Raw genomic sequence first — 26,803 nt, forward strand, 5'->3', positions numbered from 1 at the left:
AACGAAATAGTCTGAGCAAATTTTCAAAATTCGACGGTAGCTTTGAAGTTTAAACAACATTCTGGCATCAAAACTCTTAGAACTACGTTACATTTTGTGATAAAACAACAATAGTATTTCGAAATGTATAACTTACAGTTGTGAGTTTTCTCCTCCGCCATTGATGCTAACCTGGTTCGAGCTGAATTCTGGGTTATGGCCCGTATCAAGTCCGCACAAGTCACCTCTCCATGCATCCTCGGTAAAAGGAGCGGAGCAAGAACACATCCGGGGATTTGAACTGGACTTGGCTAGATGTGAACTTTGAAAAGGGAAACAGTACTTGGGCAGCGACTGATGACATTTCACAAGTCCACAAGTAACGTTACAGACAAGTACGCACAACATGGCCGATCAGGCAAGACGCCCCCCCCCCCCCTGGATTTAAGCCAAAACGTGATTGGTTGAAGCGATAACGTGCTACGATTGGTCAGCTCAATGTGGCCGTTATTTGATTGGCTTGAGTAAACGGTGGGTGGAGTCCACTTATTTGTGGATTTATCTGCACGTCGACGCTAGAAGTGTTTCAAATCCACAAATGCACAGGAACCGATCCACAAATGCGTGCAGTGATTTACAAATGCACAGACAGCGGTTCACAAATAAATACCAGGTAGAGTTGTGTTTGTGACATTAAACACATTTGTAAATATATATATTTTTATTTGCAAATCTCATTTTATTTATTTGTGAGTTTTATATTTTTTTGTGAAACTCTGTACATTTATTTGTGAATTTGATATATTTTTGTGAATCTTGTTACATTTATTTGTGGATCATAATCTATTTATTTGGAATAAAGCAACAATTCTAACCCCATATTCGGAGGGTTAATCATTTGAGTCAGTTCGGGAGTTCGTAGCTGGTTCGCGAATCATTTGAGTCAGTTTGGGGATTGTGAATCATTTGAATCAGTTCGGGAGTTTAAAGCGGGTTCGCGAATCATTTGAGTCAGTTTGGGAGTTCGGAGCGGGATCGCGAATCATTTGAGTCAGTTCGGGATTTCGGAGCGGGTTCGCGAATCATTTGAGTCAGTTTTTTGAGTTCGGGGCGTGAATCATTTGAGTCAGTTCGGTAGTTCGTAGCTGGTTCGCGAATCATTTGAGTCAGTTTGGAAGTTTGGAGCAGGTTGGCGAATCATTTGAGTCAGTTTGGAAGTTTGGAGCAGGTTGGCGAATCATTTTAGTCAGTTTGTGGTTCAGTTCGGGAGCTCGGAGCGGGATCGCGAATCATTTGAGTCAGTTTGGGGATCGCGAATCATTTGAGTCAGTTCGGGATTTCGGAGCGGGTTCGCGAATCATTTGAGTCAGTTTGGGGATCGTGAATCATTTGAATCAGTTCGGGAGTTTGGAGCGGGTTCGCGAATCATTTGAGTCAGTTTGGGGATCGCGAATCCTTTGAATCATTTCGGGAGTTCGGAGCAGGTTCGCGAATCATTTGAATCAGTTCGGGAGTTCGGAGCGGGTTTGCGAATCATTTGAGTCAGTTTGGGAGTTCTGAGCATGAATCATTTGAGTCAGTTCGGGAGTTCGTAGCCGGTTCGCGAATCATTTGAGTCAGCTTGGGAGTTTGGAGCGTGAATCCTTTGAGTCAGTTCGGGAGTTCGAGGCGGGTTCGCGAATCATTTGAGTCAGTTTGGAGCAGGTTCGCGAATCATTTGAGTCAGTTTGGGGATCGCGAATCATTTGACTCAATTTGGGAGTTCGGAGCGGCTTCTTGGATCATTTGAATCAGTTCGAGAGTTCGGAGCGGGTTCGCGAATCATTTGAGTCATGAAATATATTTCATGACACTTATATCAGCAACCGCAGACTTTGCAAATCCGCATATCTGAATGATTTCTGAAGATCATGTGACACTGAAGACTGCAGTAATGAGCTGAAAATACAGCTGGCCATCACAGAAATAAATTAGAATATTGCTGTATCAGATACTCATAATTATGTATTTACTCAAATACAAGCAGGGACTGATTCACTTATGTACATGCATGCATTTTCAAGAGTGCTTTTTTATACTTTAAAAAAAGCTTAATTGTTCCCATTTTTTGTAATGTAATTAATATTGCTCAGCCATCTAAACATCATCCTATTCTCTGTATCCACAGCACCTGTGCCTGTGTGGAGTACTTTGGTAAAGCTCTGGAAGTCTTGATCAAGAATTTCAGCCTCCACTGCATCCACGGTAAGAGGAAGCATAAACGAAACCTTTGCAGATTTCCGGGCGCTGAAGAGGTAATGCAGTGTGATGCCTTTCTAGCTGTTTACAGAGAGGAAGATATAGACCAAGAATAAATGCATTATGGATGTGTGCAGTGGGATTCTCGTGTGCACAGATGTCATGGCCAGAGGCATCGACATACCAGAAGTGAACTGGGTGCTTCAGTACGACCCACTGAGCAGTGCAAGGTAAACAGGACATTCATCAACATGCTTGAGCTCAGAAGTGTGTACTCTTGAGTCTTTACTACATTCACAAAAGCTTGGAATAGTTTATTACATGATTTGATTAGTGCTTGTAGAGTCAGCTGAAATGCAGTTAGTGGTTTGTCACGCACCTCTATATTTCTCATACCTAATGATTTGAACGAACACCTAACATTAAATATTAAACTTCAGCATATTTATTTATTTATTGGTGTGTTTAGATAAAATATGCATTGTGCATAGAAAGCATATACAGAGTATATTATATATACTAATTCACAGGAACCTAAAAAGGCGTTGCTTAAAAAAAAATTAAAAAAACACTCCACCAGCCCTACATTACTAATATAATATAGATACATAATTACACAGCTATTAAAAATAATGCTCACGAATTTAAATAAAGCTCAAATAAATCAAAATATGAATACTCGTTAAAACATTGACGCTGAAATAAAAAGTTTAAAGTGAAATGACTAAAACTGAAAACAAAATAAATTATAGTAGTATAGAAATACTAAAGAAAAAAAACTAAAATGAAAAGCACGTAACAAAATGACTAAATTACAATGGAAATATAAAAATAAAAGCTAATTAAAATATGAATAAATACTATAATTGTATAAAAAATAACTCGTATATACACATACTATTTGAATGCTTTGTGCCTATATTGCTCATTTTTATCATCAAATACTCCTTCCATTAGTTCCTTTGTGCATTGATTTGGACGAACCGCATGAATTTGAAACCAGGGCAATGCACTCATCTTTCTTCTGCCAATGGAAGAGTCATATGTAAATTTCTTATCCATTAATCAAAAGGCAAGTGAGAGAGAAGCTTCATTTATCAGATTGAGTGTCTAGCTTATAGAAATAGGGTAAAAAATTAAATTAGGCTTTTAACATTTGACATGAATTAATTGCATTCTCAATATTTTTATATAGTATATGTTTAAGGTGGTAAAGTAGTTGTGTTTTCCCACAGTGTCCTCTTCAGACGTATCCTCCAGGGAAAGATGTGGTTGATGTTCTGCCTAAACTGAAGGCGATGGCTTTAGGTGACAGAGCGATGTTGGAGAAGGGCATCAAAGTCTTTGTGTCGTGTGTGCAGGCGTACACCAAACATGAGTGTAGTCTGATATCTCGCATTAAAGGTGAGTGACTTCACTTTGAACCTTTCATAAGATAATTCACCTGATTAAAATGACATATACCTCATCCAGACCTGGATTCTGCTGCTCTGGCCCGTGGCTTTGCTCTCCTCCGTTTGCCCAAAATGCCTGAACTGAGAGGAAAGACCTTCCTGGCCTTCAAACCGGAGGCCATCGACACAGACACCATCCGCTTTAAATATAAAAACAGGGAGAAACAGAGACAAAAATGACTGGCGGAGCTGAAAGAAAAAGAGACGCCTTTAAATAAGAACTTTATTAAGAACAAAGCCTGGTCGAAGCAGAAGAAGAAGGATAGAAAGAAAAAGAAGACTGCCAAAAGAAAACTGGATGAGGTATGTTACTCATTTGTTTGCGTTAAAGAATTAGTTAACCCAAAAATCTACATTTGCTTAAAATGTTCTCACTCTCAAACCTTTCCAAGATGTAGATGAGTTTGTTTCTTCATCATTTAGAGAAATGTAGCATTGCATCAGGTCTCATCAATGGATGCTCTGTAGTGAATGGGTGCCGTCAGAATGAGAGTCCAAAAACTGATAAAAACATCACAAGTAATCTTTGGTACCATTTGTTGATTAATTTTAACAATGTTAAATGTGTAGTGAATGTTTGTTTGTTTGCTTATATTGTGAATGTTGATTGAGTTTATTTTTGTCAGGGTGCGTACTAGACAGAGGACTCAGATGCAGAGTAGAGAAAAGGAGAATCTTTATTCTCGCCACAAAACACAAAATAACATAAACAATAATAAAATGCTCTGGCATACACAGAGATCTCCGAGCTGGCCGGCACACTGCGGACCACTCGCGCTGCCGGATCTCAGAACTACGGATCCTTTGACGGGAAAGCAGAGGGTGAGACTGAGACCTAGAACCATACAAAACATGGACAAAGACAAAACAATCTACTCACGACGACAGACAGAAAAGCAGAGACATATAAGGGAGTGGGGGAACGAGCGACAGGTGGGGAAGAATCAGCTCGTGATCTGCACAACCCCGCCACAATCAGCGCTGATTGCCCAAGACCACGAGCTACCGAACAGACAGGACAACACAGACCGAAGGGGAAGCTGAGACGCACCTTGCACCGTGACAGTACCCCCCACCTCAGGGACGCCTCCTGGCATCCCCGGAGGACTCACCATGACGCTGATGAAATTGATCAATGAGAGTGCGATCCAGAATGTCGCGAGCCGGAATCCAGCATCTCTCCTCCGGACCAGTCTACCAGATATTGATGACCTCTACCCCTACGCCTCACATCAGTGAGCCGCCGGACAGTATAGGCAGGCGACCCCTCGATGAGCCTAGGAGGCGGAGGGGCAGAGGTCAGGGGGTGAAGGGGGGAGCGAAAGGCGGGTTTAATCTTAGAAACGTGGAAAACCGGGTGGATCCTTCTAAACTGAGGGGGCAATTTGAGCCGTACTGACACCGGACTAAGCACCTTGGCGATGGTAAACGGTCCAACAAATTTGGGTCCCAGTTTACGTGAGGGCAGTCTGAAGTTAATGTCCTTAGTAGACAACCAGACTCTCTGACCACACACGTAAAGAGGGGGCTTAGTACGGTGACGGTCCGCTGATGCCTTGTTCCTCTCGCCAGTCCGAGTGAGGGCTTCTCTGGCGATCCTCCAAATACGGAGGCATCTCTGAATAAATGCATGCGCTGAGGGAACAACGGCATCGGATTCTTGAGAGGGGAATAGAGGTGGCTGGTAGCCTAAACAGCACTGGAAGGGAGACAAACCCGTAGATGAGACCGGGAGGGAGTTATGCGCAAACACTACCATGGTCAACCTGGAACTCCAAGATGACAGTTCAGCAGACGCCACACAGCACAGGACTCTCTCCAAATCTTGGTTTGCCCACTCGGCATGACCATTAGTCTGCGGGTGATAACCGGAAGATAGGCTCGCAGTCACCCCCAGCTGTCGACAGAACTGTCCAAAACCTAGACACAAACTGGGGACCTCTGTCAGGAACCACATTCACCGGGAGGCCATGAATATGGAAAACGTGGTCTAAGACCATAGTCGCTGTCTCCCTCACTGACGGCAATTTGGGGAGGGGAATAAAATGGACCGCCTTTGAGAACCTTTGAGAACCTGTCCACCACACGGAGGGCCACCAAAACCGCTGCTTGATTAAACTACAAGTACGAGTCGCTCCAGGGTGGCAAGCTAGACTAGAAGAGTGGCCCCACTGAAGTACGCTAGTTCGGACTGACTCAGGTACCAAGAGCAGACCCTCTGGGCATCCAGTGGGAACAGAAGCATCGCGTAGTGCCGTGCGGACCTTTGACTCCACCCCCCAGGTGACCGCAGCCACAACCCGTTCGGGATGCAAAATGGCCACCGGGAGGGTGGGACTAGCCTCAGCCTCAAAAACCCGCAACAGCGCGTCAGGTTTACCATTCTTAGAGCCCGGGCGATAACGTATGATAACTTATGATTTTTTACAGTGTGCCCGATGGGCTATCTTCAATAGTGATGTAAAATTCTTAACTTGATTCGCGTTGTTCACTGGCTTGTAGGGGTGAAACGGATCGTAGTTGATCGTTTGCACTTGTTTCTAAATCTTGCTGATTCAAGCGTTTTAAACCATTCGCTCACATTCGGAGCTTGCACGCACTCATTCAAAGCACGCGCTGAGAGCAGTTTCAGACTATGCGCTTACACAGAATTAATTCATCTTTCGCGTATTGTAACTTCTGAACAGTGGCGCCCCCAGAAATTTTTAACAGGGATGGACATATGAGGCCACAGTAAATCTTGGAGTGGCACATTAAAATAAAGAAGAAAAATTAAGGGGATTGCAATATTGACAAAGTTATATCTCTGTGATTTCTGGGATTTTATCGATAACGATAATTAGACTATTTAGCTGAGTGTAATTGTGCTGATGTCTTATTTGTAATTGTGCTGCCTGACAGCTGACTTCTGATTTTTTATTTTATTTATTTTTTAACCTTTTTTCTAAAAGTGTGCACCATCTTTTAGGTCAAATACTTGCATTTAGGCTGTCACTAAGCAAATGCAATCAGTATCAACAAAATTTATCTTTGTAATGCAGAGAAAACTGAAGCTGCATCTGAAGTGCCATTTAGATGTTTTTACACACTGTTTAATGCAGCTCTGTACTTTAACCTGCAGTTACAAATGGATAAATAAATGTTTTGATATTTTAAAAATAAAACATTGAAAACTGATATTTGAAATTATTTTTAAAAATGAAAAGGTACCTTAAATGTGAAATTTAAAACTGTCAATAGGTGGCAGCGAGTCACTGTTAATAAGTGAGTCATTGCTGTAAACGGTTGATTCATTAAGGAAATTAAAACTTTCATGTTCCTCAGAGACGCAAAAAAGTGGCTGCAGCGGGTGCTGCACATTTTTTTCACTTCTTAAACTATTGTGAATTTAGATACTGCATTTAAATTAATAATGCCCACTGCAAATCATCCTAGGGGTGGCCACAAGGGTGGCAAGAGTTTATACAGTGGTGGCCGTGGCTCCTGCTTCTGAATGAACACATACACATTACACACAAAATTATCTCAAAATAATTGTCTCTGCAAGTATTCTCGTAAACACAGTCAGTTATGTTTTAAGTGATGGTATACAGTGGCCTGCTGCTCAGAGAAATACCGGATAAATCTGTCTCTCTCTCTCTCTCTCTCTCTCTCTCTCTCTCTGTAAAGTAGACGACGTGAAAGGGAGCGTGTTTCAAGATAAGCAATGGAGTAGACAAAACTAAACCGGGAGGGAGGGCAAAACACTCATATTACACACATATTATGATTTCCGTCATTAAAAAAAAAAAAAAAAAAAAAAAAAAAAAAAAAAAAAAATATATATATATATATATATATATATATATATATATATATATATATATATATATATATATATATATATATATATATATATTGTTAACAGGTTTTGATCTGTTCAGATTTCTCTCCTGATTCAGACAAGATAACTTTTTTTTACTGTTAAGCAATATTATGGATAGAGGTCTTTTGGCCAGAAACAATGGTTTGAAGTAAAAAATGACTTAATGGAGGATTTGTTTGGCTCCACGAGACATTAACTGATGGACTGGAGTGCTGTGGATTACTGTGGTCTTTTTATCAGCTGTTTGGACATTCTGATGGCACCCATTCACTAGAAAGGAAGAAGAAACAAACTCTTGGATGGTTTGAGGGTGAGTAAATTGGGTAAACTATTCCTTTAAAATCCCCAAACTGCCTGTTTTCATTTTTTTACTAAATATATAAAATCTCTATATCTCTTATATATCTCAATATTCTTTGGAAATTGTATTATTATATAATTAATTGTATTGTTACATTTTCTACTCAAATAACTACTTGTAGATGTAATATTTATGAATTTATAACTTTATTATATTTTAGTTGTTTATTATGATTATTATAATCTATTTTTATTTATGTGTTGTTTTACTCAATTTTTATTGAATGTTATTTTAGTCTATTGTTATCTATTTGAATTTATTTTCAAATAAAATATTTTATTTGTCTATTTATTTTTATTTTATTTTTCTATATTTATCGATTTAATTACATTTTCACACTCCCTTTCTGCCCCATTGGTGTCTGACCCCATTTAGAAAACCCTGCTAAACACCATAGTACTTCCTAATTGTTTTTTGCTAGACCCCTCAGAGGACACCAGATTATGCTAACCCTGAATCAACAAACAGAACTAACAAATATTGCTACAAGTGTGACTGCAAGATATAATAATTGCTGTTAATAATGTTCATCGTCTGGCTGACTATGGCTTGTATTATTTTTTCTGAAAAATCCTGTCATATGCGAACAAACTGACAGTCACCACTATTGTAGAAACGTAATTTTCTGTAAAGTTGTTTTGTAATGATTTGTATCGTAAAATTTGTAGCGCAATACAAATAAACTTAAACAAAAAATTACAGATGTGTCTTTTACAGTGACACACATGACTCCAGGCTCCTGTTAAAGTCTTTCCGGAGTGCTCGCTCTGCGCATGCGCACCAATTAATCCTGCTCAGCTCCATCATGGCGGCGAGGGGCCATGTGCAAGACCCCAACGACAGGAGACTGCGACCCATTTACGGTAAGATTCACATCACACTCCTGAGTTTATACAAACCTAGCTGGTCAGACTAGTGCTTTAGGACCGCCCTGTGCGTTTTCGAGAGTAGTAAAGGGCTGCAGGAACTGTGGAGAGCCGGTGAGGCCTGTGCAGCTGAAGCCGCGGTGTCGGTTCGGCTGCGGCGCCGGATGACAGTGCGTCCTCACGCGGTCACACGCTGACGTTTCAATCGGTAAAATAAAGCCTGTTTATAGCCCATCTAAACACTGAAATACTGTTTAAATATCCAGATATCTGTGTTAATGTCATTTGATCAACCAGCCCATTACCTGCTTGAAATGTTAAAGAGATTAACAGACTCAATATGAGCCATTTGTGCTTAATTTTCGTTTTTTCTATGGGTTGTTATTTGTATAGAGTCTCAGACAGATGCTTAACATGCTTAATAATTTATTAATGCTGTAATAACTTGAGTGGTTACATTATATATGCATAAAGCTGAGCTTTGTGGCTAAATGATCTGAAGATAGACCCGCTTATTGTCTTCCAGAGATTAATTGTAAGCCTCTGTGTTAATATTATTTTGAGGTATTGCGTTTTAATTTGGGAAATTTACTCCAAAGCTGTGCAGAAATGCCGTTTAAATGGCTTTAAATGCCTGAACCCTAAAACTTTGTATGTCTTAGTGCATAGCCTTGTGGGACACCACTGACATTTGTGTTTTATCTTCCCACATATGATATCTTACTATATGTCTGACTGTACGTATGTCAGTGCTTGTGCATTTAATAAAATATTAATGCATATTTTATGCTGTTTACTTCACAAACTCATTAAAATATTAATTATTGGTGTACAGAGTCATATACTTGTACATTAGTTTTCCTTAATACACTTTAATGTGGAAAGGTAATGAAACATTTAGCTTTGGGTTAAGTTCATTTAATATTATATTTTGGTTTAAATAGTTTCATTTTTCCATTTATTTTTAATTTTTTTCCATGCAGAAAAAACAACAACAGATTGATGAACTTGGTCAAGACTAAACAATTTGCATGTAGAAATGAAGTCTGTCTAACATTCCCTTACACCTGCTAGGTAAATGATAGAAAGAGAGATTAATTAATTTATATTTTAGTCTATAATTGTTCTAATTTAACACAAAGATAAGCATTTCCAATGCATCTTGTCAGTAAAGATGCATGGTTATTGCATGATCTGATTCTGCCTTATTGTCTTAAAACAGTTAACCCACTGTATAAACATTTAAGACACAAATTTTATAATAAATTCTATTATATCATATTAGATTATTAAATACATTTATGTTTAATTATATTATTCAATTCGTTTTATAATGTTTTAATAGCAACCAGGGACAGAATTAATCATTGCAGTTTTTTAAACATAATTCCAGGTTCTTAAATTCAGACTGTGCAGATATGTGCATCAAATTGCATTGACTTAAACCGCAGATTTTATAATACTACTGTTATTTTTTAATGGAATAAAATCAATGATTCGCTATTGTTCTGCTACACTAGAGATGCCGCTCTGTGCATGTGAGGTTTATCACAATCAATAGATCAATGACCCTTTATTCTGGTGCTTTGTCTTGCCGTCCTGTTGTGTGAAATCAATCTGTATTTGTTTGGGGGATTGATAAGGAATATAAGGGTTATCAGGAAAGATGCATTAACAGCCACACACGTGGAAGTGTTCTCTTGTCGAAAGACTAAAACTACAGTCTGGCCTGGTTAAATTTGGCATCCAGCTGTCGTCAGACATGGCCCTGTGTTCTTTTAGCAGAGACTTATGGGAGGGGAGGGGGCTCATGAACTCCGGATCACATCGAGCAGCTGGTGAGAGCACGTTCTCACAGTCAGGAGTCTGTGTGTTTGATGCAGAGCTGCATTTCTGCAGCCGTTTGGTCCTGGTCACCAATGCTCTTAAACCCTAACTTGTGGTTTAGTATGACTGGATGTACAAGTTCCCCGTAATACCTATTTTTATAGGGTCATATTTCTCATTTTTGTAGCATTTTCTTCACCTATAATGTTACTCAAGCTTTCTTGTGGCATTTAGCTTCTCTTGACCATAAAGAAACTGATTGAAAGTTTAGTGTAGTTCGTTTATGTCATCATTTACATCACCTTCATGAACTCGAAATAGAATCCAAAAATAAAGGTTTGTAACTGCATGCATTAAATTCTAATGAGGTATTGGTCTAGTGATGTTAGACTGGCAGTTTATTGGCATAAGGTTTATCAGTCTTATTTTACACTTTAATGATGGAAACACATGGTTATTGTCTTTGGTAATTGTCAAAGATGTTAGTAACTTCCACACCAGTGCTGTTTTGTTGTATTGAACATGCTTTCGTCTTCTAGATTACCTGGACAATGGCAACAACAAGATGGCAATCCAGCAGGCTGACAAACTGCTCAAGAAGCACAAAGATCTTCACTGCGCAAAGGTGTGTGATTTTTTATTTATTTTTTTTTTTTTACTCCAGAACTCCATGATCAGCTCGTCATATTAATAGGAAACACTAGTGCTCAACTTTGGCGTGGGCAAATGTAATTTAGATTTTGTTAAATTTTTCTGATTTGGTCATTAAAAAATGCTTTATTTTATTTTATGTTTTTAGCCAGTTCCAGGTTTGTTGTGCTGCTTTGTAGAGCTGCACTGTTTGGCCACAATATTTTTAATTAATTGATTATATATATAAATATTAGCGTCTGCTAAATGCATTAAATGTAATATTTATATGGCGATAAAATAATAAAATGCTCACAGAAAATACTATTATTATTATTATTACCAAATCTATTGAATAAAATAAAATATAAAATATACAAACATTACTATAAATTTTTTTTTAGGAAAAATATGATAATTTGACAGTAGAACTGTAAAATTGCAGCTGTAATAATTTCTTCATGTTTACGCATTAAACAATCAAGTTTTACTTTTGCAGAAAAACAAAGCTAAATCTTTTGTTTGAAAAATGCATTTGATAATTGCACTAAGCCATATTGTAATTTAGATTTTATTTGGATTATTCATGCAGTCCCAGCAAACACAGTTTCCAGTTTAATTTTGTTTCGCTCAAGCTGATTGTCGGAAAGACTTTGCAGAACTGATGGATTCAGGTCGTACTTCACATGATGCTGTGGACCGTGGTCAACACAAAAAGGCTGTTTTGTTTAAGAAATCAAAATCTAGATCAATGATTTAGCTCCAGACTCATGCTTTGCTCTTGTTTGGCAGGTCTTGAAGGCGATCGGTCTGCAGCGCACCGGCAGACAGGATGAAGCCTTCACATTGGCGCAGGAAGTGGCCGTTCTCGAACCCACAGATGACAACTCTTTGCAAGCATTGACCATCCTCTACAGAGAAATGCACCGGCGTGAGTGTTGAAAGAACAGACACAGAACCTCATGCTAACAAACTATAAATTACATTTTTCTGTCCTCACTGGAACCGAAATGCCATTCAGAGTATGTTTGCTTTTAATATGAACATGGATTGACATGGAGCACAAACCCAAAAACTCAAATTTTGTGTATTTTTCTCTCTTTCTTCCTACAGCTGAGTTGGTGACCAAGCTTTATGAAGCTGCAGTCCGGAAAGTTCCAGCGAGCGAGGAGTACCACTCTCACCTCTTCATGGCCTACGCCCGGGTCGGGGAGTACAAGAAAATGCAACAGGTTTTGTTTGTGTCCTCTCTGTGATCAGTGTTTGCATCCTGTCAGTGCTGCATGATATGAGGAAAAGAAAAAAGCTCCAGGTTTGCTGTGGTTGTTTGTAGGGCTGCAAAATTCTGCAAAAAAAAAAAGAAGACTATATATCAGTATCACTGTAATAATAATAATAGTAGTAGTAATAATAATAATAATTAGCATTGTTATTATTGTTTATTACTATTAAAAAATCAACAAAATAGGAATAAGATATATTACTACTTATTCTCTTTAAAATATAAAAAATCCAGTATTAAAAAGATTTATTATAATAATATTATTTATCGATGTCTTAAATATTAAACAATTGAACTTAAATTTTGCCGGAAAACCAGAGGGAGCCATTATCATTATTGTTGTTGTTTTTTTATTCATTTATTATTTTTAATTGCAAAATTATTAAAAAATAAGAAATACTATTACTTATACTATAAAACTATTTATTATTCACTGTAAAATAAAAAAGTCTGATATTTAAAATAATGTTATGTAATATTTTATTTCCCTGTACAAATTTTTATGGCTTTATTTATGCATTTTCAAACATCAAACGAAAAAAGTTTTTTAGTGGATTTTAGTGGAAAAGCACAGGGAGCCCTTATTATTATTATTATTATTATTATTATTATTATTATTGCAAAAATATTAAACCAAATGAAGATCAATATCCACTCTAAAGTATAATTATATATCAATTATTTATGGAAAACTATTGTAGTTATTTTAGTTTTAAGTTGAAGTATTTCTTTTGCTTCATGTATGCATTTGCAAATGTTATACCATCTAGCTTCTATTTTGTTGGTAAACCACAGGCCCTTAAAGCTTCTCTTTTTGTTGACAACAGCCATTTCAATTTGCATTTTAATTTTAGGATGTTGGTTGTTCCCAAATGCACATTAGAATCGATTGTAGTTTTAATAGGGCTGCATAGTTAATCATGAATCTGTAAAATATATGTTTGTGTTTAAAGACTGACTTTTGTCTTTCAATTCTTACAGGCTGGAATGGTGTTGTATAAAATTGTCCCCAAAAACCCATATTACTTCTGGTCAGTGATGAGCTTGGTGATGCAGGTACAGTGATGTTACAGTGCATAGCAGAGATGAACTCATGCAGAGCAAAATAAAACAACATCTTCATCATCAATGCAATTTGTGTTTCAGGCCATCTCAGCACAAGACGAGAAGCTCTCTCAGACCATGTTCCTGCCGCTGGCTGAGCGTATGGTGGAAAAAATGGTCAAGGAGGAGAAAATAGAGGCAGAAGCTGAGGTAGGACTTCAGTATCAATAATCTGTTTCAGATTTCAGCCGTATGAAGTTTATGATGTATTTTCCATCTGCTGTTCCAGGTCCAGCTGTACTTCATGATCCTGGAGCGTTTGGGGAAATATGTGGAGGCACTGGATGTGGTTCAGGGGCCACTCGGAGGTGAGGAGAAAACACTGTGTTCTTCAAAAGAATATTCTGGGTTATTTCCAGTTGAATATCTTTGTGTTGCATGTGTGACGTGCTGCCAGTTACCAGAGATGAGAAGCAGGTAAACAAGAACAGCAATTACCAACTCAATGCAAAAATCGATGCATTCTGATTCTGAAATTCTCAGAATGGATTCTGGGCTTAGTTTTTAACCAGATGCGCGATGATGCTGAGTTTGCTTTAGAAACACCTGTACCCTGCTTGCTTCCTGTTCCTCACACACATGCATCACTCAGACCTTGAGTAAAATAATTTTTCATAAAGTTTGGAAAGGTTGAAGTGGACATTCGCGGAATTCATTGCACAGGATGCGCTGAGAGACGAGCGCTTTGTTTGATGTCACACTTAAAGTGTGCTGTATTTCCCTTCAAATGCTCTACGAATTCATAATTTGTGGTTTGATTGCAGTGGACTTAAATATATAAAACATAAACCTCACTAACAGAAGGCTGCTTTCAAGTTTTGTTTGTGAACACTGCTCGAGCATGTGGCTATGCGTGTCTCAGTGGTTTAATGCAGTTGTAAGACGCCTGCCGTTAAAGCCCTTTCACACAAGCGCAGCACCTGTGCAGTTTAAAACATCTAGCTCACATCTGCCCTCTGAACACAAGACTCTCAGATGTAGGGCTGAACGGGAAAGTTACCAATGTGTCTGTCCAGTAACTAATGATGGACGCACCGTTTGCAGAGAGACATTTCAGTTGTTCACGCTGGACTGTCTGACTTAAAGGGAAAGTTCATATAATTATACTAGATATATAATTTCAAATAATGTGCAACCATTTGATTTTTGATTTTTTTTTGTCTATACGTTTAGTCATTTTGCCTCGTCTTTTCTCCCTCAGAGAAGCTGACCAGTGAACTGCAGAGCCGTGAGAACAAATGCATGATGCTGTACCGCCGTCTGGAGCGCTGGGCCGAGTGCAACGCTCTGTCCTGCAAGCTGCTCCTGAAAAAGTGAGTCCACCACTGATACGTTTTCTATCAGTTTCTTGAAGTGATTTAAATTAAATTAAATTTATGCATTTAGCAGATGCTTTTATCCAAAGCGACTTACAGTGCATTCAGGCTATCAATTTTTACCTATCTTGTGTTCTCGGGGAATCGAACCCCCAACCTTGCTTGATAGCGCAATGCTCTACCAATTGAGCTACAGGAACACTATTAACATAAAGAGCAATTTTGGAGAGAAATCATTCCATTTGAGCAATGGATTTTCAGTATGTAAGATGTTTTTTGTGTCTCTCCGCAGCCCTGACGACTGGCAGTTCTACATATTGTACTTTGACTCTTTGTTCCACCTTATTGATCAGAGCTGGGCACCTCCACAAGAAGGAGCTCAGTAAGTAGAAACTTCACAATATTTAACTGGGAAAGAGTTTTTCCACACATGATTGCTGGATATTATTGGAAATTCCATGCATATTAAGCACAGTTTGCATACTAAAAAGAATAGCAAATCTATTCCGAAAACATTTCGGTCTCTCAGTTTCATACATGCTGTGTTGTTTCTCTCACTTCTTCAGTTCTGCAGAAGGGGAGGTGCATGCCTCCACAGCCCAGGCCATCAGCTTCATGAAGGACCGAATAGCCACAGAAGAAGCGAAGGAGTCCAAGCATCTGAGAGGGCCGTACCTGGCCTGTCTGGAGCTCATCAGACGGCTCCGAGAGCGCAGCTGTCCTGAAGCACAGCAGCTAGGTACACAACGGGTTAGGACTCTTTAAACACAACACAGGCTGCGTGTTTGTTGTATGTTTCTGACGTGTTTTCCTGCCATGATGCAGGTGAACCTCTTGAGCTCATGTTCCAGTTCTTTGTGAAGTTTGGAGACAAGCCATGTTGCATCACCGACCTGAAGATCTTTCTGGATCTTCTCTCACCTGACCAACATGTGCAGGTAATCTCGATGAGAATCGTTCCTGTGGCTCAGTGGTAGAATGCACTGTAAGCCTGAGTGCACTGTAAGTCACTTTTACATTTAAGTTCAGTGCATCACTTGCACCAAATAGGAAAAATCTATTTTATACATGTGCGTAAACGGTTGCCAGAAAAACAAGTGAACCATTGTCAGTTTTCTGATTTTTCTGGTCATGAAATTTGATTCGATCTTCATTTAGTTTATGGAGACAGTCCACAAATTGTCAATAAATGGACAAGATATAGTACTCTCCATAAGAGTGGGCGCCCATCCAAGATCTCTCCTAAAGCACAATGTAGAATGCTTGATGAGGTCAAAAACAACACTAGAGCAACAGCTAAAGACTTGAAGCAATTTAATGAATTATATTTGGTTTAGAAACATTATTTTAAATAGTATGCACTTTTTTCAAAGATAGTTGAATAAACATGCATTAGTAATATTTTGCCCGATGCGCCCTCTTGTGGTCTCAGGAGAGAAGCCAAAAGCTTTTTTTCCCTCTTTGACTGAAATGAAGCCTGTTGAATTTGAATATAGTTTGCATATTGATAATACAAAATTTGAATTTAGTTTTTCAGCCATTTTGACAACCCCAGTGTGAATGCTTCAACATATTAAAAATACCCACGGCAAATGAAGTGTGTGAAGCAGGTCTGGAGTGGGGTGGGATGGGTGTATAATGTTTTTATATATAGATATATATAGATAGATATATATATAGATATATATATAGATATAGATAAATAAATAAATGAATGTGTTCAATATATACTAAGTTTCTTGTGACTGTCTCAGTTCATCAACAGGCTAATGGAGGCCGTGCCTCTGTGCGCTGCAGGAGAGGATGGTGTTGCTCTTCCAGGAGACACTCGAGCTCTTCAGAGACATCTGTGTGTGACCCAGCTGAGCCGCAGTCTGGGTCAGCAGCACGCGCTCAACACCGAGGGCAAACTGAGCCTCATCAAACAACTGAAGGCACATTACCAGCACGGCTTACAGTTCGGTAAGCAGATGACTAGGCAGGTTGAACACTTAAGATTTCTTCCTCTTTTTTTTTTTTTTTTAATGATAATACCAGTGCTGTCAAACGATTAGATTTAATCTAAACTAAAAGCTTTTGTTTACATAAAATGTGTGTGTACATGTAAATGTATTCATATTTATATAAATACACAAACATGCATGTATATACTTAAGATTTTTTTTCTATATTACATATTTATATATAATGTAAGTTATATATGCATGTAACTGTTTTCTGAATTTATTCTTTGTGTGTTTACGTATAAATAATAAATACACACAGTACACACACACACACACACATATTATGTAATCAAAAACATTTATTTTGGATGCAATTAGTCACTTGACAGCACTCAATGATACCAGTGTCTAATATTTGTCACTTTCTATCATACTTTGTACATTTATTTCTATTTGATATGTTTTATTTGACTTCTAATGTTCAGTAGCAGCAGTCTTACCAGTTCTGGTTTTCTTTCTGTCCTAGGGAAGTCCTGTTTAAAAACAGAGCTGCAGTTCTCTGATATGTACTGTCTCATGGCGGCTCATGTGTTTATAGACCTGTGGCTGGAGACGGGTGAGTCTGCTGCTCATTCTTACAGTCAGCTTGATTGAAAGCGTTCATGTTTTCATGTTAATGTGCTGTGTCTGTGCTGCAGGTGATCAGAACATGTTGTGGCAGTGTCTGGGGCTGTTAGAGGAAGGTCTCTCCCACAGTTCCTCTAATGCTCAGTTCAAACTGCTGCTTTTGCTTCTGTACTGCCGTCTGGGGGCTTTTGAGCCGGTGGTAGATCTTTACTCCAGTCTGGACGCCAAACACGTCCAGCACGACACCATAGGGTACGAACGTGTCTTTTATTAATATATTAAAGGTAACATTGAATTATTTGTGGATGAATGTATGTGACCCTGGAGCACAAAACCAGTCTTAAGTATACATTTTTCGAAATTTAGATTTATAAATCATCTTGAAAGCTGAATAAATAATCTTTCCATTATAAGGATCTGACAGTATTTTGGCTGAGATGCAACTATTTGAAAATCTGGAATCTGAGGGTGCAAAAAAATCTGAATATTGAGAAAATCCTCTTTAAAGTCCAAATAAAGTTCTTAGCAATGCACATTACTAATCAAAAATTAAGTTTGGTATATTTATGGTAGGACATTTACAAAATATCTTCATGGAACATGATCTTTAATTAATGTCCTAATGTTTTTGGCATAAAAGAAAAATCTATAGTTTTGACCCATACAATGTTTTTTTTGGCTGTTGTTACAGTATTGACTGAGTATTGATTAAGTCTGCTTTTGTGCTCCAGGGTCACAAATGTTCCCGGTCAGTTCATGGAGACACCTTTTATTAAAATTTTTAAAGAGCTTTTTTAATTATGCAAGTTGTAAAGATGCAAGTTTTATGACATCACATTACTTGCATACATTAAATATTTAACTACTTGTAAAAATAAATAACCAATAACTTCACCTTTCTGCTGTAACCATGTTGTAAGTGAAGAACAGTGTTATTTTAGTACTATTTTTAATTTTTTAAATGTTAAATATATTTTGTACTATTATATTCATATATTTTAGTTTAAGTTGTAGTGTGATGTGCTTTTTTTATTTACATTTTTATAACCTTTAATATTTCTGTTTAACTTTAATTCTGTTCGGTTTTAGTCATTTTAGTATGAAAATCTATTTAATTTCAGTTAGTTGCCGAGGCAACATTTCTAATTTTCATTTAAATGTATTTATTTTGTTAAATCTTACAATATTTATATTTTAAAATATTAATATTTATTAGTATTTTAATGTAAATATTTATATTTAACAAAATCTATTTTTAATGGAAACTTTTCACAGACTGTCATGGTGCATTTCCACATTTATTAAAATATACATTTTATATGTGCATATTTTTTATGTATAATATTTTGAAATATTATTATTTATTTTTTTTTAGCTATTTTAATATTTTCAGCTCAGTTTCAAAATATCACTTTTTGTTTAAATGCACCATAAATAAATAAAAGTTGATTGCCTTGTGTTCCAATTCAAAGTACCAAACAGTAATAAAAGTAATACACTTTTCATTGATTGAAGGTCATTATGATTGAAGGTAAAGTAGATTAAAAAAAGAAAGTTTAGGGATTAAATCACATTAATGCATCACAGTGTGTCAGGTTAAATGTACTGAGCATGTCTCATATTAACACCGATCTCTTGGTTTTGTCTTCATCCAGGTATTTATTGACCCGCTATGCAGAGTCTTTAGGCCAGTTTGCTGCTGCTTCCCAATCTTGTAACTTCTCCCTCAGGTTTTTCCACTCGAACCAGAAAGATGTACGTTATCATTCTGATTAACGAATCTCCCAAAGACGACCACTCTGTCATCTACTCATGCTTAAGTTGCTTGTTCCCACAGACCTCAGAATACATTATTCAAGCATATAAGTACGGGGCTTTTGAGAAAATCCCTGAGTTCATCGCCTTCAGGAACAGACTCAATCACTCGCTGCACTTTGCCCAGGTGCGCACGGAGAGGATGCTGCTGGACCTCTTCCTGGAAGCCGACATGTTAGTCGCTTTACCTGTTGTATTTTCTGCATTTTACTGCAAGTCAAAAATTTATTTTATTGATCGTTGTCTTTTCATCGCACAGATCGTCGTCTCTAGAGGAGAGCGTAAAATCAATGTCTCTATGTCCAGAAGAGGATGACATCCCGTGGGACAGCTTAAGAGACAACCGTGACCTGACTGTCCTCGTCAGCTGGGACCCTAAGGACCGGTACGATGAGTCTATCCTCCTGAACGATCACATGTTTTAAGCATACGTTTGTTTTAATGGTGATCACACACTGCAGGCACCTGAACGAGGAGCACAAGCAGCGCTCTCTAGAGGAAGACACCCTGTGGCTGAGGTTGAGGTCGCTCACGCTGCGTCTGATTGGCTGCGTCTCTGCGCTCGCTCATCCACCGGCATCACGCAACTCTGAGAAGACGACTGAAAACGGAGTGACAGCCAAACCGTCTTCTCTACAGTCGCTGCTCTCACAGCTAGAAAACACACTAAACCAGGCCACGCAGCTCACGGAAAAACAACCGCAGGTCAGAACCCTTACAGACCCATGGTTTTATCAATTCCCCTTTTATCTAATATCTGTCTCCACATAACTGTATATGCATCATGTAAGTTTTATGACGACATTACTTGCATATAACGTGCAATTTAATTTTTTTTATGGAAATAAACTCTATTCCATACAAATTTGTGTGCATTTAAAAATAATAGCCATTACCTTCACCTGTTTTTTTTTCTGTTGTAACCAGGATGTGGGTGAAGAACATTATTATAGTATTATATATACTACTATAGTATTAATTAATATTTTGAATTAGCTTTGTTTACACACATTTTGAATTTTAGTTTAACTTGTCATGTACGGAAGTTCTAAGCGGCCATGCATCATTATTTTTTTCCTTCATGTTTTCTCGTTATAACGATTTAATTTTCTCGTTATCCCGACATAACAAAAGTTGTTTCCTCGTTATAACGACTTAATTTTCTCTGGGGTGCTGTACATTATCCACTAAGTTATTAAGTATTAAGTCGTTATAAGGAGAAAACAACTTTTGATATTTCGAGATAACGAGAACATTTAATCGTTATAACGAGAAAACAAGAAGGAAAAAAAGAATGCATGGCTGCTTAAACTTCCGTAAGGTTGTGATGTTTTTAGTATTTTTTTTTCTTTTGTGTAATAATATATTTTATATTTCTATTTATTTTTATTTCAGTTTTAGTCATTTGTACTTTATTTGTTTAGGTTAACATTTGTTTTTTAGTTTTTCCATCTAATCTAATTGTTTTAGTAATATTGTGATATGATTTTGTTGATTTTTATTAGATGTTTTACTTTTCTATTGCGCTTTATTCAATTTTAGTTTTAATGTAAGTAATTGTAATACTTTGGTTTTATTTAAACAAAAGTGCTTCTTAATAGTTTTAGAAAAAATCTTTTTTTATTTTGATTTTTCATTTACAATGCTAAACACTCACAAAATAAATAACCTCAATAAAAAAAATTTGATTACCTTGTGTAGTTGGACACCATTTTCAGAACATATATTGGATTTAAATTCATGAGTTGAGTCAGCTGATTGTGTGTGTGTGTGTGTGTGTGTGTGTGTGTGTGTTGTGGTTCTCAGCATCAGTACCCGTTTGTGGGTCCCGTGGCGTCTCGTCTGGCTCCGGCTCTGTCCAGCGGCTGCTGTCAGTGTCAGCTCTCCTCTCTACAGATCCCTCTGCACCTCCAGGAGCTCCAGACCACCGGCCTGGGTTCGTTACTTCGTACAATGTCCATTACCCAATCCTGTTTGATTTTGACAAATATTTAAAAAAAAATTATTTTTTTACAATTGTAAGTCTATTTTTCTGGCCTGAAAAAGATATATACATCATCTGAAAACTGAATAAAGAATCTTTCCATTGCTGTATGGTTTGTTAGGGGGACAATATTTGAAAATCTGTAATCAGAGGGTGCAAAAAAAATGAGGAAATCATCTTTTAAAGTTGTTCAAATAAAGTTCTTAGCAATGCATATTACTAATCAAAAATTATGTTTTTATATATTTACAGTAGGACATTTGCAAAATATCTTCATGGAACATGATCTTTACTTAATATCCTAATGATTTTTGGCATAAAAGAAAAATCTATAGTTTTGACCCATACAATGTATTTTTGGCTATTACTACAAATATACCCCAGAGACTTCACACTGCTTTTGTGCTCCAGGGTCACACACACACACACAAACACATACACACATATATATAAATTCAGTTATACAGTTTATTACATAGTATATTACATTATGTATTTTTAATTAGCTTATGATTGTATTACATTAATTGTATCTCTTGTATTTTCAGATGACTCAGCAGAGCTCCAAACACAAATATCTAATCTTTTCAAGTCTTTAGCGGTACAACTTCAAGGTATGTTTAACATTTTTGTACATATTTGTGTAAATAAGTCTATGTGAGCACAAAAATAAAAAAATTAGTAATAATAATAATGCAACCCACTTTCACTATCCAATCAAATCCTGATGAAAATAATTCCAAACTCTCTGTCTTGCTGAAATTATGTTTTCTGCTGGTGTAACCAAGTCCACATGAGCATGGAACATAATTATTATTATTAATATTATTATTATTATTATTCAGCCCACTTTCATTATCCAGTCAAAACCTGATGAAAATAATTCACATTACAAAAGTTAAATGTTGCAGATGGGTTAAATTGTTTTTTTTTTCTGCATGCTTTTCCAGATATGTTGGAAAAATGTAAAGGTGACCTATTAGAAGTTAAAGACGGTCAAAGCAAGCCGCAACCATTTTTACTGGAGAATCTAGTCTACTTTGTTGAAGTGAGTTTCTCTCCATCACTGATACACAATACATGACTCTGTTGAGAAAATAAAAATAATTTTTGGTTCCATTGATGGTTCCAGTCCATTTGTATCGTCCTATGGGTGTCTAATTACTGTGGAAGTGTCCTCCGGCCCTTAAAGTCCAGTTTACAGAAGAAGAAGAAAAAGAAAAAAGAAGCCAGCACTGAAACGGTAGTAACAGCTCTTATTTTGTTGAACCTCTCTCGAGTCAATATTCATGCAGTGTAGGGTTGCAGGGAATGTGGGTCAGTTTTGTTTATGAACTGATTTGTCTCGCACACAGCCGCCGGTGCTCTCTGCCTATCAGGAGTTCAGCAGCAGCTTGCAGAGTCTCCTCAATCAGGCGCTGGAGCACATCAAGAGCCAAGAGATCAGCCTGACAGCACTGAAGCTGGAAGCCCTCTGTCTGGAGGGACAAACCCTATCTGAGGTGCGTCTCCAAAAGATTATCGGCATCCAATCTGGTCCAGTGTATTCACTTATATTTTGAATTAGTGTTTATTTTTATATTTCTCATTTTAATTTTTTGTTATTTTTATTATGTGCTTTTGTCAGTTTTGTATGTATATATGTGACCCTGGAGCACAAGAGCAGTCTTAAGTCTCTGGGGAATATTTGTATCAATACCCAGAAAAACATGGTATGGGTTAAAATTGATTTTTCTTTTATGCCAAAAATCATTAGTATATTAATTAAAGATCATGTTCCATGAAGATATTTTGTAAATATCCTGCCGTAAATATATCAAAACTTAATTTTTGATTAGTAATATGCATTGCTAAGAACTTCATTTGGACAACTTTAAATGTTATTTTCTCTATTTAGATTTGTTTTGTACCCTCAGATTCCAGATTTTCAAATAGTTGTCTGAAATATTGTCTGATCCTAATAAACCATACATCAATGGAAAGATTATTTATTCAGCATTTTTCAAAAAAAAAAATTTAACATTTTTTTGGTTATTCTATTTTTAAAAACAGTATTATAATGTCATTAATTATAGATTTTTTATTTTTTAATCATATCATTGAGTTTTGTTTAATTATAATTTAAGGAAAGAGGTTCCAAAAATACCTTTTAAGTAACAAAACTTTAAAATCTTTAGAAGAATAATCTTGATTTTATATTGATACATCTTGATAATCTACTCACACTTGATATTTATAGATTTAATCATCATTTAATTCATTCATTGGGTTCTTTCAAATTAACTGTTTTAATTAGAAAAAATATATTAAAAATATTTAATTAAAATTACTTGGGAATTTTTTCAGGCTTATGAAATGTCTTAACTTTTTTTGTTCTCTGGTCTCATAAATTGTGTAAAGCTAGCTAAATGTGTATGTATGCAATCTGAGGTTGAAACTAGGTCATGATGCTTCAGAGAAAGCGTTTCTCAATTTTTGACCACTGTTTTCTCACTTCATTCAGGCAGAAGAGACCTTCACGAAGACGGCCATGGATAAGGTGCACAGCAGCTACCTGCGTTCGCTGCAGGAGATCGGGGAACTGTTAAAGAAGAGAGCGGACACGTTAAAATCCTTCAAAATCTGAGCGCTCCATCGATCCGGTCCCTGACCCGCAATGCTCCACGCGACAGAGTCCTCAGCCCCTAACGCAATCCTCCCATCTCAGTCTGTGAACTCAGCTGGTCTCGTCTCCTTTCCCTATTTATCCGTCTCATTACTCACGTACAGACACAGGCACACTGTAAAGTTCAACAACGGCTTCAGCACAAACATCAACGGTGCTCAACGCAGCACTTTTAAGTGGAAATGTAAAATTCATATCCCTAGCAAAACTACATAGGCAAATGAAAATAAGCAATTTTAGAAGTACTGCTATAAATTATTGTACATAGTTTGAAGATAAAGAATATCAACGAGAACTCCTTGGCGAATTAAAGTGAACTGCTTTGTCCTTTTGTCGATGTCTTGCGTTATCGTCTCTCTCACTTCCCAGCCGTAAACCTTACGATTGACGGTTCGTTTTCAGACGACACTCCAAAGCAAAATAGTGCCGCTCCGTATCGCAAGTAGCCAACTTCCAGACTAATGCAATCTGCGACGTGTTTACGTAGCCGTTCGCGATGCACAACCAGCCAAGAGCTACGCTTCGTCCCGAGGAGATTTCACGCAAACTTTTCGTCAGGGTGGCACGAGTATCCAGATGCTTTGGGTGCTTCTATTGCGATATTTGTTTGTATGTTACAAATGACTTTACTTGAGCCGCAAGCGTACAAAATGTAGCTTTCCCGATTCTTTGTTTGGAATTGCCACATGTGAAAACAAATAGAATTTAGTGCTACTCGAGGTTTGGGTAAGTGTGTGTTTGTTTGTTATCTTTTGATTGATGGTAAGACGTTTATTCAGTCATGTTCAGAATTAATTTTATGATTAACTGAATCAATTGGTTGGGGGCGCGTTGTTTACTTTTTGAAAAATTGTCGATTGCACTGATGATGTCCCTTAAATGATGAGGTTTTATTGTTGTTGCATACCAAAAAATGTCTAAATTAGCCTTTGTGTTAAAGGGTTGGTTTACCCCAAAATGAAAAATCTGACACTTATTCAGATTCACCCTCCATGTAATTCCAAAACCACTGGAAATTCGTTCATCTTCGGAACACAAATAATATTATTAATCGACTGTGAGAGACTTCGGTCCCTCCATTTAAAAAGTCTTTTGCCCAAAAACACTGATAATTTAAAACATTCGTAAAGAGATTTAGCAGTGTAATCCAAGTTTCTGAATAAACACAATCATTTTATGTGCTGAACTGATTTAATTGATGCTTTTATTCACTTAAAACATAAACAGACGCTCAAGCGTACTTGCTTGATATATGCATACTTGTGAATTTTCATTGGTTTAAGCAAGCATGCTTGGGTCGTCGTTACCAAAAATAAACATTGTTTGCAGCTGAATGTGAATAAAAGCCTAAAATAAATGTTAATCTTCAAAAGACTTGGAATAAAGTCGATCAAATTGTATGAATTTATTTCACGAACGTTTTGGGTGAACAGATTTTCAAGGATGGAGGGAAACATCTCAGACTTGATTTAAAATATCTTAATTTGTGTTATAAATCAATTTCTTACGGGTTTAGCCTGAAATGGTGAGTAAATTGACTGAATTTTCATTTTAGGGTGAAATAATCCCTTAACGTCGCAGTTGAGTTGAAGGTAGGTTTTTAATATGACTGATTTGTTGATGTCTACCGGGAAGTGCAACTTGTTTACAATGTTTTCAAGCACCGTTTGAATCATGTTTCTAGCATGTGTAGTCCGGTGTGCTACAATCTACTACAGGCTTTCACCGCTTTATATCTGCTCGGGGAGGATGGAAAGACGCTTTTCTCTTTTTTTTTTATTTTGATGTTCTTGTGTCGCTCCGGGACTGAAGGGCTCATTTGGTGTTCTCACCCTCAAAAAAACTGAGGAGGTCAAGAGCTGGTTGGAAGTGTGTTGGCTTATCAACTCTTTTGTTAGGGAAATGGAGAAAATACAAACAAAAACACTGGAATGTGAAAATGAGTTTTTTTTTTTAAATAAAAAATAATTGTTCCATATGCTGTGCTTTTGAATTTCATTTATTTTGCATTCGCACATCTTGCTTTATCTGTAAAGTCAACATGAAATCTAAAGATTTTTGGTTACTTTAAAAATTTTTGTGGTTTCATTGTGAATGATTTAACATTGCATTATTTAAGGTTGACCTAATTAATTATCTTAAAATATTGCTTTTGTATTTTGTTTAATAGGCTACAGGATGTTGACATCAATTTCTTCAATGATTAAAATTGTATATTTTATACAAATGTACATAATTTAAATATTATAATCACGTAATTGAAATGCTTTGATTGTAATTTATTTTTTAAATAATTTATTTTATATTAAATGTATAATATTTAAGAAAATACATTTGAAAATACATACAAGTGTATAGTTGTATTCTATATTAATATATAACATTATTAGTATTATATAATTTATTCTTACCTGAATCAGTCGCTTTCTGAGTTTTACGAATTCTCAGTTATGGGTTTTTTTTTCGCGGTAAATTCCAAATATAGCTCACTCCCATTAACGGACAGTTGGTCAGTTTATTAACCAACGAGCCGGGGTTTTTTTTTTCATAAAAGTAATTTATTCGGCGAAACGAAGACACGGTAACTTTCTGCTGTTTTAAACGAACCTGATAAAAGTGATTAACGTTAAAAATGCCTGTATGTTTTTAAACCTTAGCTCCTTTCTTGCTTAGTTGCTTTCCATAGTAAGTTAGCTCTTTGCCAGTTAAAGTGCCTCAGAATAACGTTAATTGAAACTTTACAGTTTGACAATCACACATAAGGGTGTAACATGTAGTGATTGCGGTTTACTACTTGCATTTTCTTGTCAACAGTTAGCAATAATGGCCTCCAGCAATCTGTAA

General features: G+C 36.9%; 1 protein-coding gene across 2 annotated transcripts; it reads left to right on the forward strand.

The window, feature by feature from the left end:
- Positions 1–8,656: 8,656 nt before the first annotated feature.
- On the forward strand, positions 8,657–25,873 carry LOC132127799 (N-alpha-acetyltransferase 25, NatB auxiliary subunit-like). Of its 2 annotated transcripts, none has more exons than XM_059539921.1 (24): positions 8,657–8,760; positions 11,130–11,215; positions 12,013–12,151; positions 12,334–12,452; positions 13,484–13,558; positions 13,649–13,756; positions 13,836–13,914; positions 14,808–14,919; positions 15,215–15,304; positions 15,489–15,661; positions 15,748–15,860; positions 16,677–16,884; positions 17,395–17,484; positions 17,567–17,747; positions 19,151–19,250; positions 19,333–19,484; positions 19,570–19,695; positions 19,772–20,015; positions 21,117–21,246; positions 21,843–21,908; positions 22,245–22,342; positions 22,427–22,537; positions 22,650–22,796; positions 23,798–25,873. In XM_059539921.1, exons 1-24 carry the CDS (start codon positions 8,703–8,705, stop codon positions 23,918–23,920), a joined length of 2,928 nt encoding a protein of 975 aa, XP_059395904.1. In that variant the 5' UTR covers positions 8,657–8,702; the 3' UTR covers positions 23,921–25,873. The 2 variants fall into 2 exon arrangements, with proteins under 2 accessions (XP_059395904.1, XP_059395905.1); XM_059539922.1 differs by lacking the exon at positions 8,657–8,760 and adding an exon at positions 8,838–8,971.
- Positions 25,874–26,803: the final 930 nt, after the last annotated feature.

This window comes from Carassius carassius, chromosome 45 (assembly GCF_963082965.1).
Source record: "Carassius carassius chromosome 45, fCarCar2.1, whole genome shotgun sequence".
Lineage (NCBI taxonomy): Eukaryota > Metazoa > Chordata > Actinopteri > Cypriniformes > Cyprinidae > Carassius > Carassius carassius.